General features: G+C 45.1%; 1 protein-coding gene across 1 annotated transcript in view; it reads right to left on the minus strand.

The window, feature by feature from the left end:
• il1rapl1a (interleukin 1 receptor accessory protein-like 1a) overlaps positions 1-17,500 on the minus strand; it is a gene marked incomplete at both ends in the record, with an annotated part of 171,940 nt that overhangs the window by 44,904 nt on the left and 109,536 nt on the right. The window contains 1 exon segment of the mRNA XM_080412775.1: positions 7,958-8,032. Within this exon segment, the coding sequence (XP_080268901.1) occupies positions 7,958-8,032 (75 nt within the window).

Genomic DNA, 17,500 nt, shown 5'->3' on the forward strand with positions numbered 1-17,500 from the left:
GCACCAACATTGAACAACAGCAGTATAAAATGCCAGCCCCCGCCACCACCACCACCATATCGACGTCACAGGGACTTGATTTTTCAATTGTAGGGTTTGTCCCCCCATCACCCCACCCCATATAGCATGAACAAGCGAACACATGATTGATCATGAAAAAAATGAACATATGTAGCGGACACAACCAATTGTGAAATTGCCTCATGGCCATTTCTGCCCTTCTGTCAGCCAACATCCAACATATAGATACACGCATTTGGTTAATTAAAAACACAACATGGGCCGTTGATGGATTACATGGCACAAGATGAGCCACGGAGGAGGCTTACAACCTGATTTAGACTTAGTTGTGCACCGTGCCTCGCACTGAAAACAGCAGATGTACAAGTTCACAACAATATGTTTTCTTTTACTGACAGTGACAGTGGAGAAAGAGTGTCCGGTCGGCCAGGAATCCAATTGGGGACAAGCTGATCAGGACATTGCACCCATGTGGTATACGACCTAACACAGTGTTTCACAAACAGTGGGTCGGGACCCATTTTTAGGTGTGAATGTTTTTTTTTCCAAAATAAATTCAACATTATTCACACATTTAAAATACATTTAAAAATGTTCAAAAACATTCCATATAAAAAGAAAATAAATCAAAGAAATCACATGAATTTGAAAGATCACAAGAGCTTGTAGATCGTCTGTGAGCTTGCAGATCGTCTATTTTCACTAGTTTGAGTCCCGGGGAGACACAAATGTTTTCTTTTGGGTCTCGAGCTAAAACGTTTGGGAACCACTCGCCATTCGGCTATCGAGTCACCTTATTTTTGGTTTACAATTATACTTTTGCACTGTTCTCATTTTCAGTGCGAGATACCGCCGCATAACTAAGGTTAACTAGGAATTTGTGATACAAGCAAACCTGACACGCACTGACACTCTGCACCTTAATGAACCATGAACAACGCTTTGATATTTATCATTCTTGCACCTTACCTAAAGTCCATGGAGCTTGCACAAAAACTAATTTCACCCACTGTTTTACAGCCGTAAACCTGTGATGTGACGATAACAATTTTTCTTTGTTCTTCTCTGCTCACAGAGAGAACAGGGAAGAACAGATCTTCATCGCCGTCATCATCACCATTAATAACAACAACAGTGCTATCATCATCATCATTGTCATCAACATTGTTGCAATTGCCATCATAATTCTTGTCAACATAATCATCGTCTACATTCTAATCAGTATCATCGTTTCAGTCTCATACTCTACGTGTGTACTTTCACCAGGTGGTATATAGGCTGAAACATCTGAGACATGCACGCACACACAGATGTACAGAATCACTGTACAGACATACACATACTGTACACGCACAAACACATGTTGGGTTTGGAAACCTTTGGGGACATTGCGTTGACTTACATTCATTCCATAGCCTATCCACGTACCATTTGACATGCCGACCCCAATCAACTGGTTTCAACATTTGTCCCCGGATGTGGCCTATGTCAGGAACATGGACACGCGCACAGTATATTACTATACTGCACATCTCTCTCAAGTCATCCATGTACAGTATAGAGGACATACTGTCTGAGTCTGGGAAAAGAACAGTACAGTATATAGCAGAATGTGACAGAAAGGAGGAGTAAGTGGGAGGCACAGTGTGCAAGAGACAGAGCGTGTGCATGAGAGCCACAAATGGGCAGAGTGAGTATATTTCAGACAGAGAGAGAGAGAAAGAGAGAGAGATAGGGAGAGAGATAGGGAGAGAGAGAGGGAGAGGGAGAAAGAGAGAGCAATTTAGTGAGTGACTCAGAGCTGACCTTCAGCAACCTATGGGCTATGTCAATTTCAGCCATCGCCACGGAAACGTGGCATGTCAGGTGTCACAGCCAGGCACGCTGGCAGGAGTTACCGCGGATCTCAATGAGATAACACGTGTTTGTTCGCACGTGTGTGTGTGTGTGTGTGTGTGTGTGTGTGTGTGTGTGTGTGTGTGTGTGTGTGTGTGTGTGTGTGTGTGTGTGTGTGTGTGTGTGTGTGTGCGTGCGTGCGTGCGTGCGTGTGTTCCACGTGTTCCAAAGTGCATAGTCGTGTGTCAGCAGTTGGGGGATGGGGTCGGTTTGGGGTTAACCACTTCGACAGGCTGAGACCAGGAGCTTGTGAGATCCAATATATCCTCGCAACATCACCTCAAATGAGTTGCAATCAAGAGATCAGCGAGAGGTTTGTTCGGTTGTGAGACGAGGTGTAAGAGAGAGAGAGAGAGAAGCGAGGGAGAGAGATGGGGGGGTGGAGGGGGTAGGTAGGTAGGAGAAGCAGAACATTCAGTGCTGCCTTTGTGGCAGCATGCAGTCTGTACATCCCATCACTGCTCATGACATGTAATCCAGACTTCAGATACACATTCCATGTACTTGTGTACATGTATTATATTGACTAGAAGATAGCTGGTGTTGTTTGAGGGAAAAGGGGATGGAAAGAATGAAATACAGTACATTGAGAGAAAGAGAGAGAGATAGTGGAGGAACCTTAATTTGATTTATACGACCTGTCTGTAGATCTGCTAATTGAGGTGCACAAAATCGGCTCACAACCCAGTATAAATTAAGCAATATTTTGTCTGTGTAGCCACTTTTATACATAAATCACGCAACGGTGGCGTAACAAAGATCTGTCATTAATGCCGGCTTTGCTTTTTTTGTTACACAGAACCAAACAAAGCTGCCTCCGTGTGCTGCTTTTTCACGGCTTGCCAGCGTTCTGGATTTAGGCGTGATGTGTAACACAACAGTGTCAGCATCTACAGTAGTGTTACACTATGCTGTTTGACAGCTGTTGTCAGTAGATTCTATACATTTTCAGCTATATATCTTCAGCATTTATTTCACAAACTGGACTGATGACGTAGCAGACCGCAGACCGTCACATCAGCTCCGGTAGCCTATTGATGCAGCACAAAACTCACTTCATATCGTAATTTCTCTCTCTCCCCCCTTTCTCTCTCTTGCCCACAAATACACACACAACTTGCGATTACAGCGGTCGGTAGACTTTATGCATTTACAACAACAGCCTTCGCATTTATTTCACAAAATACAGGCTCAAAAGATTGATGCATTTTTTATTCAGACTAGGCCTATTCATTTAGGGTAATTGATTTATAGCCTGGTAAAACATCCCGGTCGCGTGAATTAACATTACCATGTGTCTTCTGCAGACTGGTCGGGACCCAAGCGCAAGCGCTGGGTGGGCGTTTTGCAGAAACCAAAAAGTGGAAGAGCCAATAAGCGTCTGTCAATCACAGGGCCCTGAGCGCAGATGCTGATTGGCTCTTCCACTTTTTGGTTTCTGCAAAACGCTCACCCAGTCTGCAGAAGACACATGATAATGTCAATTCTCCTGACCGGATGGTTTACCAGCAGGCTAATTGATTTAACCATTTGAACCCTATATTCTAGCGTAATTGGTTTAACCATTTGAACCCTATATATTCTCTTGGTGTCTATTTCTCTGAGCTTTAAAAAAGAAAAAGAAAAAAGCTGAGAAGAAACCAGGGATGTCAGCAACTTTGATTGTCTATTACAGATGGCCAGCATTGGGAGTGTACATTTTTAAGAATGGCCTGATTTGTGTGAATGTGAATGCAGTCAATGCACATGGATGCCTGTGAGTGAATATATACTGTACATATACCGGTGTGTGTGTGTGTGTGTGTGTGTGTGTGTGTGTGTGTGTGTGTGTGTGTGTGTGTGTGTGTGTGTGTGTGTGTGTGTGTGTGCGCGTCAGCATTCCTGCACACCTGTATACTGTATTTGCACATACTGCATATATGCCATTATATAGTATGTGTGTGTATGCATGTGTATGCATGTGTATGCGTGCGTGTGTGTGTGTGTGTGTGTGTGTGTGTGTGTGTGTGTGTGTGTGTGTGTGTGTGTGTGTGTGTGTGTGTGTGTGTGTGTGTGTGTGTGTGTGACTAGCAAAGATCCAGCTCTGATGAAGATGTGTATGCACTTGCAATGATGCAGCTCGGCGTGCGCGCACATACATGCAAGTCTGCATTTATACTGTGCAATGTGCACATTATGTGCATATACCTGCATTACTGCATATGTGTGTACCTGCATTTCCTTACGTGTGCCTGTGTGTCTATGTGTGTGCGTGTGTGCGTAACACCACTACAGCGTGTCCATGACAGAGTGAATGATTTAGGTGTGAGTGGAGTGTCTCTGATGGAAGCCTTCAGACGGAGCCCTGTCCATCCGCGCTGATGGGGCCCGCTCTGAAATAATGGAGTCTAATTCCTTTCCACTAGAGTGCACCCATCTGCTGGCTTTGGGGCCCGGTAAAATCCTCTATCAGTTACAATTATCCCACACTCAGAGGGACTGCACCGTAAGCGTGTGTGTGTGTGTGTGTGTGTGTGTGTGTGTGTTTAGCCATGTGGCTGTGTGTGTATATGTGTTTTCTTTTTATATTTCGGTGTGTCTGTTTGCATGTGTGCATGTTTGTGTGGCTATTTGCACGTGTGTGTGTGTGTGTGTGGGGGGGGGGGGGGGGGAGAGAGAGCGAGAATGCGAGAAGTGGATTGCTGCGTAAGCGTGTGTGAATCTCTCACTCTACCCACCTGGGACAGCATGTCCATGACAAATCACCCTAAGGGAATGTGTGTGTGTGTGTGTGTGTGTGTGTGTGTGTGTGTGTGTGTGTGTGTGTGTGTGTGTGTGTGTGTGTGTGTGTGTGTGTGTGTGTGTGTTCAAGAAATCTATCTAATGTGTGTCTATAGGTAGAATCTTCCACCTACAGTAGGGGTGTGTGTGTGTGTGCACGTGTCTACAGTATGTACAGTACATGTGTGTGTGTCCCTTTCTCTCTCTGTGACAGAGCTTCCCCCAGGGATGACGGATGCCCCCTTCCACCCCCCCCCCCACACCCCACCCCTGCCAGCATCGCTGCGTGAATCATCCCTGCATTCCTGGAGAGGGGAAGTGGACTGTACCAACTCATCACTGGGGGTGAGGGCGAAGTCAGTAAATCTGCCTCTAGAGGAATAGGATGGCTAAGGTTGGTGTTTTTGGGGGGGCGGGTGGGTGGGATGCAAGAGGTGAATCACAACATGCAACCTTGATAACAATTTTCCCAGAGGCACTATAAAACTAATGATGAGGACGGTTTCTCTCAGAGTGTCATTTCGTACATTAATAAAAAACAGAGCAGTGCGTGCGTGTGTGTGTGTGTGTGTGTGTGTGTGTGTGTGTGTGTGATTTTAAGACGAATGTTTCATGGAAGCCCATTGGCTCGTTGATCTGAACTGATATGCACAGTGAGAGCTACAGGCTCATGACTGCTGTTGTGTGCTGATGTACGTGTGTGTGTGTGTGTGTGTGTGTGTGTGTGTGTGTGTGTGTGTGTGTGTGTGTGTGTGTGTGTGTGTGTGTGTGTGTGTGTGTGTGTGTGTGTGTGTGTGTGTGTGCGTATAGAGGCTGTGTATTTTCGGTAACTCAGCAGAAAGAGGAGAGAAGGACATGTTGGAGGGGGCCACAGGGGAAACAGGGATGATGGGACTCACTCGCCACTCACCATCACACTGACAAGACCCCCACCCTCCCCTCCCCAGAGACAAGACCACTGCCTCTGATCCCCTCCATGTCTCTCTACGCCTCCTCCCTTTTCTCCTCTTCTCACATTAGTCTCCCCACCGTACCATCCTTCCTCTGCATCCTCCTCCCTCTCTTCTCTCTCCCTCTCTATCGGTCTGTCTCTTTTCTCTTTCTGTGTGGTGTCAAATGCCCCATCCTTTTCAATCTCTCACTCACCCGCTCTCTCCCCATCCTCTATCTCTCTCCCTCTCGATCTCTCTTTCTCTCTCTCTCTCTCTCTCTCTCTCTCTCTCTCTCTCTCTCACCATCCTCTCTGGTCTCGCTCTCCCTCTTTAAATTTTCCCGCTCTCTATTTCTGTCCGTTCAATCTCTAGCTTTCATTTGCTATCCATCTTGCTTAATATCCTATTGTGTCCTTTCTCCCTGCATCATCCTCTATTACCCTCCTGCATCTCCTGTGAATGTGTGTGTATGTACACCACGTGAGAGTTTACCGCTAAGTAACGTGTGTGCTTTGTGCATGGATATCTGTGCGTGTGTGCGTGCGTGTGTGCGTGTGTGCGTGTGTGCGTGTGTGTGTGTGTTTGTCAAGCAGGCTGTGCTGGCTCGGAGCTGAGGGTTGCACTAGGAGATAAACTGAGGCAGTGTTTCCTGGCAATGTTGCAGATTTATCCCTCTGCTTATGGCTACGCTTTTATTGCCCTTCCCCTGGTCCCTGCTTTATCCCGTCGTTCTTTCCCTCCATCTCTTTTTCTCTCTCTCTCTCTCTTTCTCTCTCTCTCTCTCTCGTATTTGCCATAAGGGACTGGCCTCTCTCTCTCTCTCTCTCTGTCTGCTTCTCTCTCTCTCTCTCTCTCTCTCTCTCTCATATTTGCCATAAGGGACTGCCCCCCCCCCTCCCGTGTGGCCTGGCATGCCGTAAATCTGCCACATTGGTCCATAAAGCTGCTCAGGGCATGACTCAACAAATATTAAGAAAGAGAAGAATAAATAAATACAGCTAAATAAAAGAGACGCCCTGTCTGGTCTGCCGGGAGAGACAACTTCTCTGCTCACAAAATGGAGCCTGCCTGTAAAATATTTACCTCGGTGTCTCTGTGCTTCAGACACTCTGCTGGGAGCTTAGTTAGACTTGCTGTACGGACATGAGGCATGATCTCTCTGTCTGTCTGTCTCTCTGTCTGTCTCTCTGTCTCTCTGTCTTGTGCATTACTCCATCTTTCCTCTCCCTTGTGCTGCTGGTGTTGTAGACACTCATCACTCACTCACACACACACACACACACACACACACACACACACACACACACACACACACACACACACACACACACACACACACACACACACACACACACACACACACACACACACACACACACACACACACACACACACACAGCCAATAGGACACGCTAGGCCTTTCCTTAACCTAAGGAGCAAAGACGCAACACAAATGGATGAAAGCGCAACGTCGTGCATCCTGTTCATTCCTTGGGCCTGGTCCTACAGGTATGTGTACTGACGTGAGAGGCTGTGCTCGTCAGTTTATTACAAAAAAAAATCACTCTTGGTCAGCCATCCATAGAGGCATTTTAAATGAACTCCCTAAAGCACAGCATGAAGACAAAAGGCCAACGCTCAAGTTAGCACCTCACCATGTCACCGTGTCCTGCCTGTACACACACACTCTGTCTCGCTTTCATACTATACACACACACACACACACAAAACCCACTCTATTTTCCAGACCTCTCCGTCTTGTCCAATCGCCTTCACCCTGACAGATGCATTAGCCATTCAGAGAACAGCAAGCACCATGTGGACAGCTGAATGTGCCCAGAAATCAAGCAATATGCTGTCACAGAACACAAACAAACAAACACACACACACACACACACACACACACACACACACACACACACACACACACACACACACACACACACACACACACACACACACACACACACACACACACACACACACACACACTCTAGGCCCATGGTGACCCTCCCCCTCCATCAAAAAAGACAAACAGTGGCGGCAACTGCGGACGGCTCTCCATGTGGAAAGCCAGCGTATGGAACTCTGGCACCATATGGACTCTCCATTGTTGAGGAAACAGCCTTGGGGACATCAGAGCGCCACCATTTGCATATATGGAAAACACTATTGCGATTGTCTTTTTCGCCCATTTCCCAGCTAAATAAAAAGTGCCATCATCAATCTGCCTACGAGCGCCCGGAGGTGTGTTGGAAAGGATTTGTAAAGTCATCCATTCCCTGTCATTTGGAAATGACACACAGGGCCGGCCGCAGCTGGAGGAAATCCCATGATGCCACCTTACCTAGCTGAAGCTCCATGTTGCTAATCTTGTTTTCGGAGGGAAACAGGATCTTTGGCGGCTTGTCGGTCAAAGGCGCTGAAAGAAAGGAGGAGAAAACACAATTTTAGATGCGACAGACAGACTAACAATATAACCAAGCTGTCATACAAGAGAGATAGCCAGCGTTTGTGATTGAGCTGGGGGTATTTTTGTTTGTTCTTTCGCTGTTGTCCTCTGATTCCAGATGTTCCAGTGTGTTCTCTGAGTTCTCTGTGTTCTCTCTGTGTGTGTGTGCGTGCGTGTGTGTTGTATATGTGCGCGTGCCTGTGTGTGTGTGTGTGTGTGTGTCGTGTGTCATAATAGATTTAATTTGTGATTGAGCTGGGGGTATTGTTGTTTGTTTCTTTTGCTGGTGTCCTCTGATTCCACATGTTCCAGTATGTTTTCAGTCTATTGCGCTGTTGATGTGTGTTGTGTGTGTGTGTGTGTGTGTGTGTGTGTGTGTGTGTGTGTGTGTGTGTGTGTGTGTGTGTGTGTGTGTGTGTGTGTGTGTGTGTGTGTGTGTGTGTGTGTGTGTGTGTGTGCGTGCGTGCCGCTCACACACGGCAAAGACAGGAAAGTGCGTTTCTCCTCTTCTTGCCTCTCCACTCACTTCTCAATGACTCGGTGCTCAGCACCATTCAACATTTTCCTCCCTGTCCTCACTCTTCCTCCTTCTCTCCCCATCTCTCTCTCTCTCTCTCTCTCCCCATCTCTCTCTCTCTCTCTCTCCACCCATATAGCAATCTAGTGTCTATAGACCTTGGATCCCATTTGCCTGCCCTACTTCTAATCATAAATTAATCACTGGTTTGCCAGGAACAAGCTCCCAGTTAATCTGCGTGAGTGTTGTGTGTTTGAAGAGCTCATCGTGGTGTGTGTGTGTGTGTGTGTGTGTGTGTGTGTGTGTGTGTGTGTGTGTGTGTGTGTGTGTGTGTGTGTGTGTGTGTGTGTGTGTGTGTGTGTGTGTATGTGCCCCTGTGTGTGCGTGCGTGCGAGAGAGAGAGAGAGGGAGAGAGAGAGAGAGAGAGAGAGAGAGAGAGAGAGAGAGAGAGAGGAGAGATACAGTGTACCAGAGAGAGCAGCTGATGCTCTAATGATGCTAATCATCCATACGGTGGATGTCAGACTGCTGTTGCAGTCGTCCCTCTGGGGAACGCCGCAACACGCAGCAGTTTTAAAAGCATTTGTATGTTCAGCGGGGATGGAGGTGGGGGAGGGGCGAGGCATCAGGAAAGGGGGTCATGCATGTACATGGTGGTTGTGTGTTGGATTCAATGTCTTGATCATGTGAAACAAATCTGCACTCAGGAAGAAAAAAGGAAACCAAGGCCCTTTGCTCTTTTTTTTTTTTTTTGTCCTTGCCTTTAAAGCTGTAACCCGGAATTTTCTTTAGTGAAAAGTTTTATTTTGGCCAATCTGTATAGAGCATTGGTTCTAAAAGTGGGGTCCGGGGACCCCCAGGGGTCCTTGAGGGAGTTCCTGGGGGTCCCCAGCTAAATGATAGATATATAGTTAGGAACCAAATGGACCCTTGTGGGTCTGTAGCTCTGAGTGTACAAATGGAACCAAATGGGTCCATTTGGTTCCATTTGTACACTCTCAGAGTTACATTAACATTGATTTTACAATATAAATTGGGGTCCTAGAGATAGAAATGTCATTAAATGGGGGTCCGTAGCCTAATGCATGTCAAACTGGGGGGTCCTTGATCTTCTTGATCTGAAATTAAAATGGTTGAGAATCACTGCTAGAGCCGTAAAAAAAATCTTCTCTTATGGGGGTCCCTGGCATATCTTTTCAAATGGGGGTCCGCGGGCTAATAAGTGTCAATTTGGGGGTCCTTGACATGAAAAAGTTTGAGAACCACTGGTATATAGTATGTTAATACAATGTAACTAGCACATCCGCAGCGGTTGCATTTGGTCTCCCTGCTGTTTTATTGAGGAATGTACAGTATATACCCTGTGTTTGGGTAGGAGCACTACTGGTTGACAAGAAGCCTGAAGCTCAAAGCGTAATATCTCCCCTGCCCAAATGGGCATTCTGTTCCGTCTTAGCTCATCGGTAAAGATTTTGTCTCCCATGTGGCAGGCCTGAGTCCAAATCCCAGGGAGGACATTATGGATTATAGCTTTACAATTCAGCAACCCCAGCATAGTTGAGAGATTGTACGTATGCAATGCATGTATGTTTTATTTAGACATGGTCGACGAGGTGAAGAGATTACCTTCAACATCACCAGAGTACTCACAATCGCGGTAAAGAGAGCCCTTGAGGGTAACTGTATAAAACAGTTATAAGGGCAGCAAGCTTTCAGTGGAAGCCCAGAATGAGATAATGAACACAATCCACTTTTAGATTGTAGTTTTGAATCATATTTCACTGACATAGTCCCCCTAGTATATTCATGTTTCTACATTACTTGCTTACTGATACGCTCAGTGAGTATGTCAGGGGGGTTAGAGTCCACAGTGTCTCATCATTACTTTACACAGTGAGCGGTGAGAAGAGGAAATGAATGTTTTAGTCCAAATGAATTCACTTTACATTTTGTACGGCCTCATACATTTTTTAGGCTTTACTTTTCACTTTGATGGAATGCTTGATATGGATCTCAGATAAGAATTTAAGCAAACGATTACATTTTCAATGTGTTGGGATTTTGCGGAGAGAGCATGTAAGCATGTGGCGAACACACAGCATCTACCAAGGTGATCGAAACATGGTCTTCCGCAAAGCATTCTACAAACATAATAAAGCTTGTAATACTGGTAATTAATCACATGAACCATAGCGTCCTTATTGTGGGCGTTTCATAATAAGTGGACATTCAGTGAAAATTGGCGGACATTCAACAAAGATAGCTGATCTACAAGCTCACAACGTGTCACAACGCGTCGTAATGTGAGATTGCACATTGCATTTCGGTGAAGAGATTTGGTATACTATAGGGAAAAGGTGTTTCAGTGGTTAAGCAACCAATGCAGTCAGTTATTATAGCAAATAAATTGACTGTTGATAAAGCATATGAAGTCATGTTTTTGGGGAATTATCAGTAAAGCTGACAACAGGCTGTATTTTCTGTCTTTGAAGCTGAAGAAAAACACATTCTCACCGCAGTTGAGACTAATGTAACGGGCTCATTTCTATATTTTTCTATTTCTGATTTTAATGCTTCCATTGGGTCAGAGTGTTCTGAGGGAGGCATTCAAACGTTCTTATTGTTGCATTGTCGTTGCATCCCCATGACCCAGAGCACCCTAAACCCATTAGTGCAAACACTCCTGTGTTAGCAAGCAAAACACAGCATCTGATATATCAATGTAAAAGCGTGAAATCTCTTCTTTCCATTTAATATTGAGTGCTGTGGAGGTGTGCAGAGTCTAGTTCTACTAATCACATTAGAACTGCCCTGAGTTTAAAGGAGGGAAGAATTATAGTCCTCAGATATACATTGCATTACAGTTTGTATGCATGTGCTATATTACGCCGTAGTATATTTTAGTTACAGCGTAAGCTTTGACAAACCCATACCAGTTTATACAGAACATGCAAAGGCCTGTGTCTAGTATTTCTTCTAATTAAAACCACTGTAGGGCAAATCAGTGCAGTGCATTCTCGTGCTGTGTCCATACACCTAAACAACTGTCTGTCTGTCTGTCTGTCAGTCTCTCACACACACACACACACACACACACACACACACACACACACACACACACACACACACACACACACACACACACACACACACACACACACACACACACACACACACACACACACACACACACACACACACACACACACGTAAACATGTTCCACCGGCACCAACCACTGATTCCACACTACCTGGAAATAGTTCACCTCATGTTTCATCCTAAGGAGCAGATACTGTACCACAGAAAACCTTTGAAATAAAAAGAGGCTACTTGCAGGCCTTCCAGGCATGTCTAATTGCAGAGTTGAGTTGCGCCGACTGTGCATTCAGGCTAGTTTGTTAGCCCGTTGCCTTCATTAGGATGGTTCCTTAGAGTGTCCTCACTAGCCTCTTACATCTTTTCTCTTTTTATAAGCACTCCTTAACAAGCTGTTTGGTGCTCCTGTTTTTAAGGTTCTTACTTTTCTTTATGTGTGTGTGTGTGTGTGTGTGTGTGTGTGTGTGTGTGTGTGTGTGTGTGTGTGTGTGTGTGTGTGTGTGTGTGTGTGTGTGTGTGCCTGTGTGTGCCCGAGAGTGTGGGGGGAGCTACACAGTGTTTAACTCATTCAGTATCACATAAAGTGACCGCAAAGTGCCTCATCTTGTCTTGGGAGTCTCTGCTGTATAATAATTGTATTCCATTTTACACAACAGATGGAAAAACTGGACAAGCTGAGTTGTGTGACCAATTAAGAAATTCATAAGAAATTCTCAAGTATTAACCATCAAGTTTCAAGTAAGACCCAGCAAGTCATGAAGGGCATGCTTCAATTAAAGTCTAGCTAGTCACAAGTCACACATTTCAGGTGTAAAGTCTTCGCGTTTCAACGGTAGTGTGTTTTAATCACTTCAACCCCATATGGTTGACCGGAGTCCCTCAGAGCTCTAAACTAGTATCTTTTCTGTTTTCTGTTATTGTGGGGAAGGCTTTTGCTGAAAATAGTCGATCTGCAAGCTCACAACGCGTCGCAGTGTGACGTGTTGTGAGCTTGTCGATTTTCGCAATTTTCTGCGACAGCCTTCCGCACAATGAGGATGCTGGGGTTTAAGTGGTTAACAAAAGACTAGGCATCAGTGTTAAAAAACATAACTCTATATACTTCATATGACAAATAGCGAAAATATCTACAAAATCACAACACATCGTTTTGCGAAAATATGCCCAAAACAGGCATACCAAGAATTAACTATTTAAAAAAGTCAAGGATAACATTTTTGGTATGCTTTACTTTTTAACAAATAATTTCCATAAAGAACAGAGACATGGGCTGTGCAAGCAGTGGCGTAACGAAGGGGTAGCAAGTGATGCGGTGCGGGGGGGCCACCAGCAGGGGGGGCCCCGCCTGTGCTGATACAAATATTTTACAGCAAAAAAAAAGAAAAAAGTTCATTTATATTGGTCAAATAGAACCGAATTAGACCCGAATTAGACCGAATTAGACCCGAAGTAGACCTGAATTTTGCGCTTTTGCACTTTGCGCACGCGCGCAGGTTGTGCACGCACATGCACGAGCGCGCAGCGTGCGTGCATGTACGTGAAACTCCCGCGGGGAGGCCCCGCGATTCTGCGTTACGCCACTGTGTGCAAGGCGCTGCTTTGACCATATTATGATCTTCAGACAACGCTGTTGCTGGCGGGGGGTTCTATGAAATTAGATTTAATTACATTTATGTGAACCCAGCAAAAATGTGACCATGCACTGTTGAATAGAGATAAAAGTCAGGAGCAACAGGGGGAAATAGTGGTTCTGTATGTATGTATGTATGTATGTATGTATGTATGTATGTATGTATGTATGTATGTATGTATGTATGTATGTATGTATGTATGTATGTACAGTATGTATGTATGTATGTATGTATGTATGTATGTATGTATGTATGTATGTATGTATGTATGTATGTATGTGTGTGTGTGTGTGTACTGTATGTGTGTGTTCGTGTGTGTGTGTGTGTGTGTGTGTGTGTGTGTGTGTGTGTGTGTCGGTGTGTGTCGGTGCGTGTGTCGGTGCGCGCGCGGCGCGCGTGTGTGTGTGTGTGTAGGTCTGACTCACAAGCTAGCATCCACCTACAGTAGCAGTCCCTATCTATGTGGGTTTTCAGTTGTTGGACGAAGTTCGATGTGGTTGACATCACTTCTGGTATTTTTGCTGCAAATGTTTGGCAGATAGCAGTTGTTTTCGCCCCCAAAAACGATTAATACGAGGAATATGTGTGTGCGTGTGCGTGTGCGTGTGCGTGCGTGCGTGCGTGTGTGTGTGTTTGTGTGTGTGTGTGTGTGGGGGGGAGACAGCCGTATTCAACAAGCTTCTACAAGAGAGGGGTGGTCATGGACTGTTAGGCACAACTGTTTGCACTGTTAATATGGTAATCACACCAATTACACTGGATACTGATACACTTCTAATTACATATCAAACTGCTATACATACTGTAAGTACACAATGGGTGATCCTATAGCTAATTGCATGCTGGGCAAAGCCAATGACAAACGAGGTGCCCGGTGTGTAGGTTAGGGGAAGGAGCGAAGACGACAATGAGCACAAAAACGACGCACTTAAAGAAGCTGACTTTACTGTAATGTAGATCGAAAAAGTTTAGCTATAGAGAAAGAGAACGGATGAGGCGAGAGGATGGATGGGGGAAGAAAAATGCTTAATTCATATTTATTTGCTCACCAGTATCACACAGTAAAAATAGCCAATCTACAAGCTCACAATACGCCATGATGCGACACTTTGTGAGTTTGTAGATCGGCCATTTTTGGCGTGCGACACCGGCGCCCAACTAAGTATAAATCGGGCTTAAGAATTATAAAGCTGAAGTGTGAGCCAGTCTAAAAACGCACTTTCCCTCATTTTGGCATGCTACGCTTCACTCAGAAAATCTCATTATCTTAATTACCATTCCTTTATGGATCCTAACCCAGGAAATAATGGGCTGTCTCTGCCTCCCATTACCAATGCAGTCAGGAATAAAAACAAAAGGTAGGTGTAAACAAGCTTTCACGCTAAGACTGCAAAGGACGAGTGGCTGAGAGGGCATCATGAGAACAGAGGCTGAATGTTGGGTAATCCCTTTCCTTATTAAGTGAACTTCTTTGTTGACCCCACACACACACACACAGAGTTTTCCTGCTTGTATAGACCAACGGTTCCCAAACATTTTAGCTCAAGACCCAAAAGAGAAATTAGACGTCTGCCCGGGACCCAAAATAGCAGATCTACAAGCTCACAAAACCTCGCTTAGCGCCGTGTTGTGAGCTTGTAGATCTGCTATTTTCACTACTTCTTAAACCTTTTTTTTTTAATGGAAATTATTAAATGTTTTCATTTTATTTATGAAATACTTTTGGAAAATGTTGGAATTGTTTTTAATTGATGAAAAGTTGTGATTTTTTTTCTTTTGAAACTAATAAAGGAAAAAAAGGGGATATTTACTCGTGACCCAAAGATGGGTCTCGACCCACTGTTTGGGAAACAGTGGTATAGACTGTGCCGGTGTAGTCTGTGAGCAGAAAGACAAAGAATCCATCTTCTGTGCGAAGATGTGCTCCAAGCCTCTTGTGTGAGTCAGGCATGGCCGGGCTAGTGCTGTTCTTTGAGCTCAAGGTTCGATGAATCACTGTCGAACAGTGATGTCTGAGCGCCTACAGGGCTGACGAGCGTTTACTTCCTGCTACGAAATACACTGAACTGATCTCAATCACTCAAACATCTCTGCAAGCTCTAAAACCACATGATGAAGTAAGTGATTATAGAATGTTGTAGCACTGCAATGTGTTGACTGGTGACTGACACATGAGTCTGTCTGCCTGTGCGTGTACGCAGAAAGCGGTGTGTGTGTGTGAGTGTGTGTGTGTGTGTGTGTGTGTGTGTGTGTGTGTGTGTGTGTGTGTGTGTGTGTGTGTGTGTGCACACAAGCCAACAAAGTCTTTCATGCTAATTTAACTCTGAGAGTAAACATTTACCCAAACCTTAACACTGGGAATTTGACCGTGCATGTATCTTTGTACATACACACATGGCTATGTACAGTATACTGTGCGTGTGCGCACACATGTGTGTTTGTGCGCGTGCTTGTGTGTGTCTGTGGGGGGGAGGGGTTCCAAAGCCTGAGGCAGTCTGAAACAGTCAGAGGGTCAGTATGAAATTCAAACACTGCTTCACTGTGAGTAGGTTATAAGTGCCATTAGGAGAGATAGTGACAGAGAGAGAGAGTCTAAGTTAAGCTTTGTGAATGTGCATGTACAGTATATTAAGGCACACAGAGCAGGACTCCATGGATATAAGCTTTGTGATCAGTCAGCCAAAATCCCATTTCTGCTTGGTGGCGGAAAAGCTCAGTGGACTTTCCAGATGGATTATTCTGGGTGACTGACTGTAGGGAACCAGCAAATTAATGAATTACCAATGGAACTGGAATACTCGGATCAGTGGCCTTCTCCTGTTAGTCTGCCACTGACTGTGCGTGTGTGTGTGTGTGTGTGTGCGTGTGTGTGTGTGTGTGTGTGCGCGCGCAGCGCGCACACGCGTGCATGGGTGAGTGTATGGTGGGGGTGCTGTTGACTAAGACACTGTCAGCAAATTGGTGACAACGGTGAAAATAAGAACAAATCAAAGTGAGAGTATGTACAGTATGCGATTACACTGCACAAACTAGAGTGTTAATTCAACTTTCAGAGTGCAAACTAAGATGGACTCAAAATGGAAGAAGGATACAGAGGTGCCCAGGCAAATGGACACAAAAACAAACGTATACACACAAACACACACACATGCTTGTGCAGTCGAGTAAACAAGCTCAAATAAATACATAGACACAAACCCGCATCCAACCACCCTTCTATCCACTCTCACACACACACACACACACACACACACACACACACACACACACACACACACACACACACACACACACACACACACACACACACACACACACACACACACACACACACACACACACACACACACACACTACAGTATGTGAAGTTGTGAACACAGGAATGTTCCATCCTTTGGTCTCAGGTAATTGGCTCCCAAAGGTTTTCAGCATTTTCACCAACAAAGGAGGTCCAGCTGGGGGGAGTCCAGATTAATAGGAGGATTGAAGAGTTGCTGCTATGGAGGGATGAAGAGGGATGGAGACTTCAGCAAATACAAAGTCCTTGTAGGGGTCTCCCAAGACCGTTAAGCCTCAGTGCTCGCTGCTACTCTGAGGCAGACGGCCTCTTATATTGCAGTGCCAGAGAGATTCCTGTATATTAAAACTGACCTTACTTCTGTACCGGTGTCACCTTCGAGACGGTTTCATTACAGCCTGCAATGATGGCGCAATAATCATCCCTTTCGTTGCTCCCGTTAAAGTCACCTTAGAGTATACAGTAATGTAGACCCATTCAGTTGGAGACGAGGTATTTTCCCCTGAGAGGCAGAGAGAGTCGGATGGTGTCATACAGTACGAGCTGCTATTAAGAGCAGCTATAATCAGCTGCTCCCACATTGCTGCCGAGCACTGCTCTGTTTTGAGAGTCCATTCTCTGGCTTAACCCATTAAGGCCTGAGGTTCTGATTCTACAAAATGTCTTCTAAATCCTATGTTGCTATAATATCAGTGGTTCTCAAACTTTTTCATGTCAGGGACCTCCAAAATGATATATATTTGGTCGCCGACCCCCATCTGAAAATATTTTGATCCAGGGACCCCCAGAAGCAAAGATTTGAGTTAAAAAATAGCAGATCTACAAGCTCAAGTGCCGCGCTATGAGCTTGTATATCTACTATTTTTGAATAGCCAAAGTATAAAATAATGGTTTA

The sequence above is a fragment of the Gymnoscopelus braueri genome (assembly GCF_963280865.1).
Source record: "Gymnoscopelus braueri genome assembly, chromosome: 18".
Lineage (NCBI taxonomy): Eukaryota > Metazoa > Chordata > Actinopteri > Myctophiformes > Myctophidae > Gymnoscopelus > Gymnoscopelus braueri.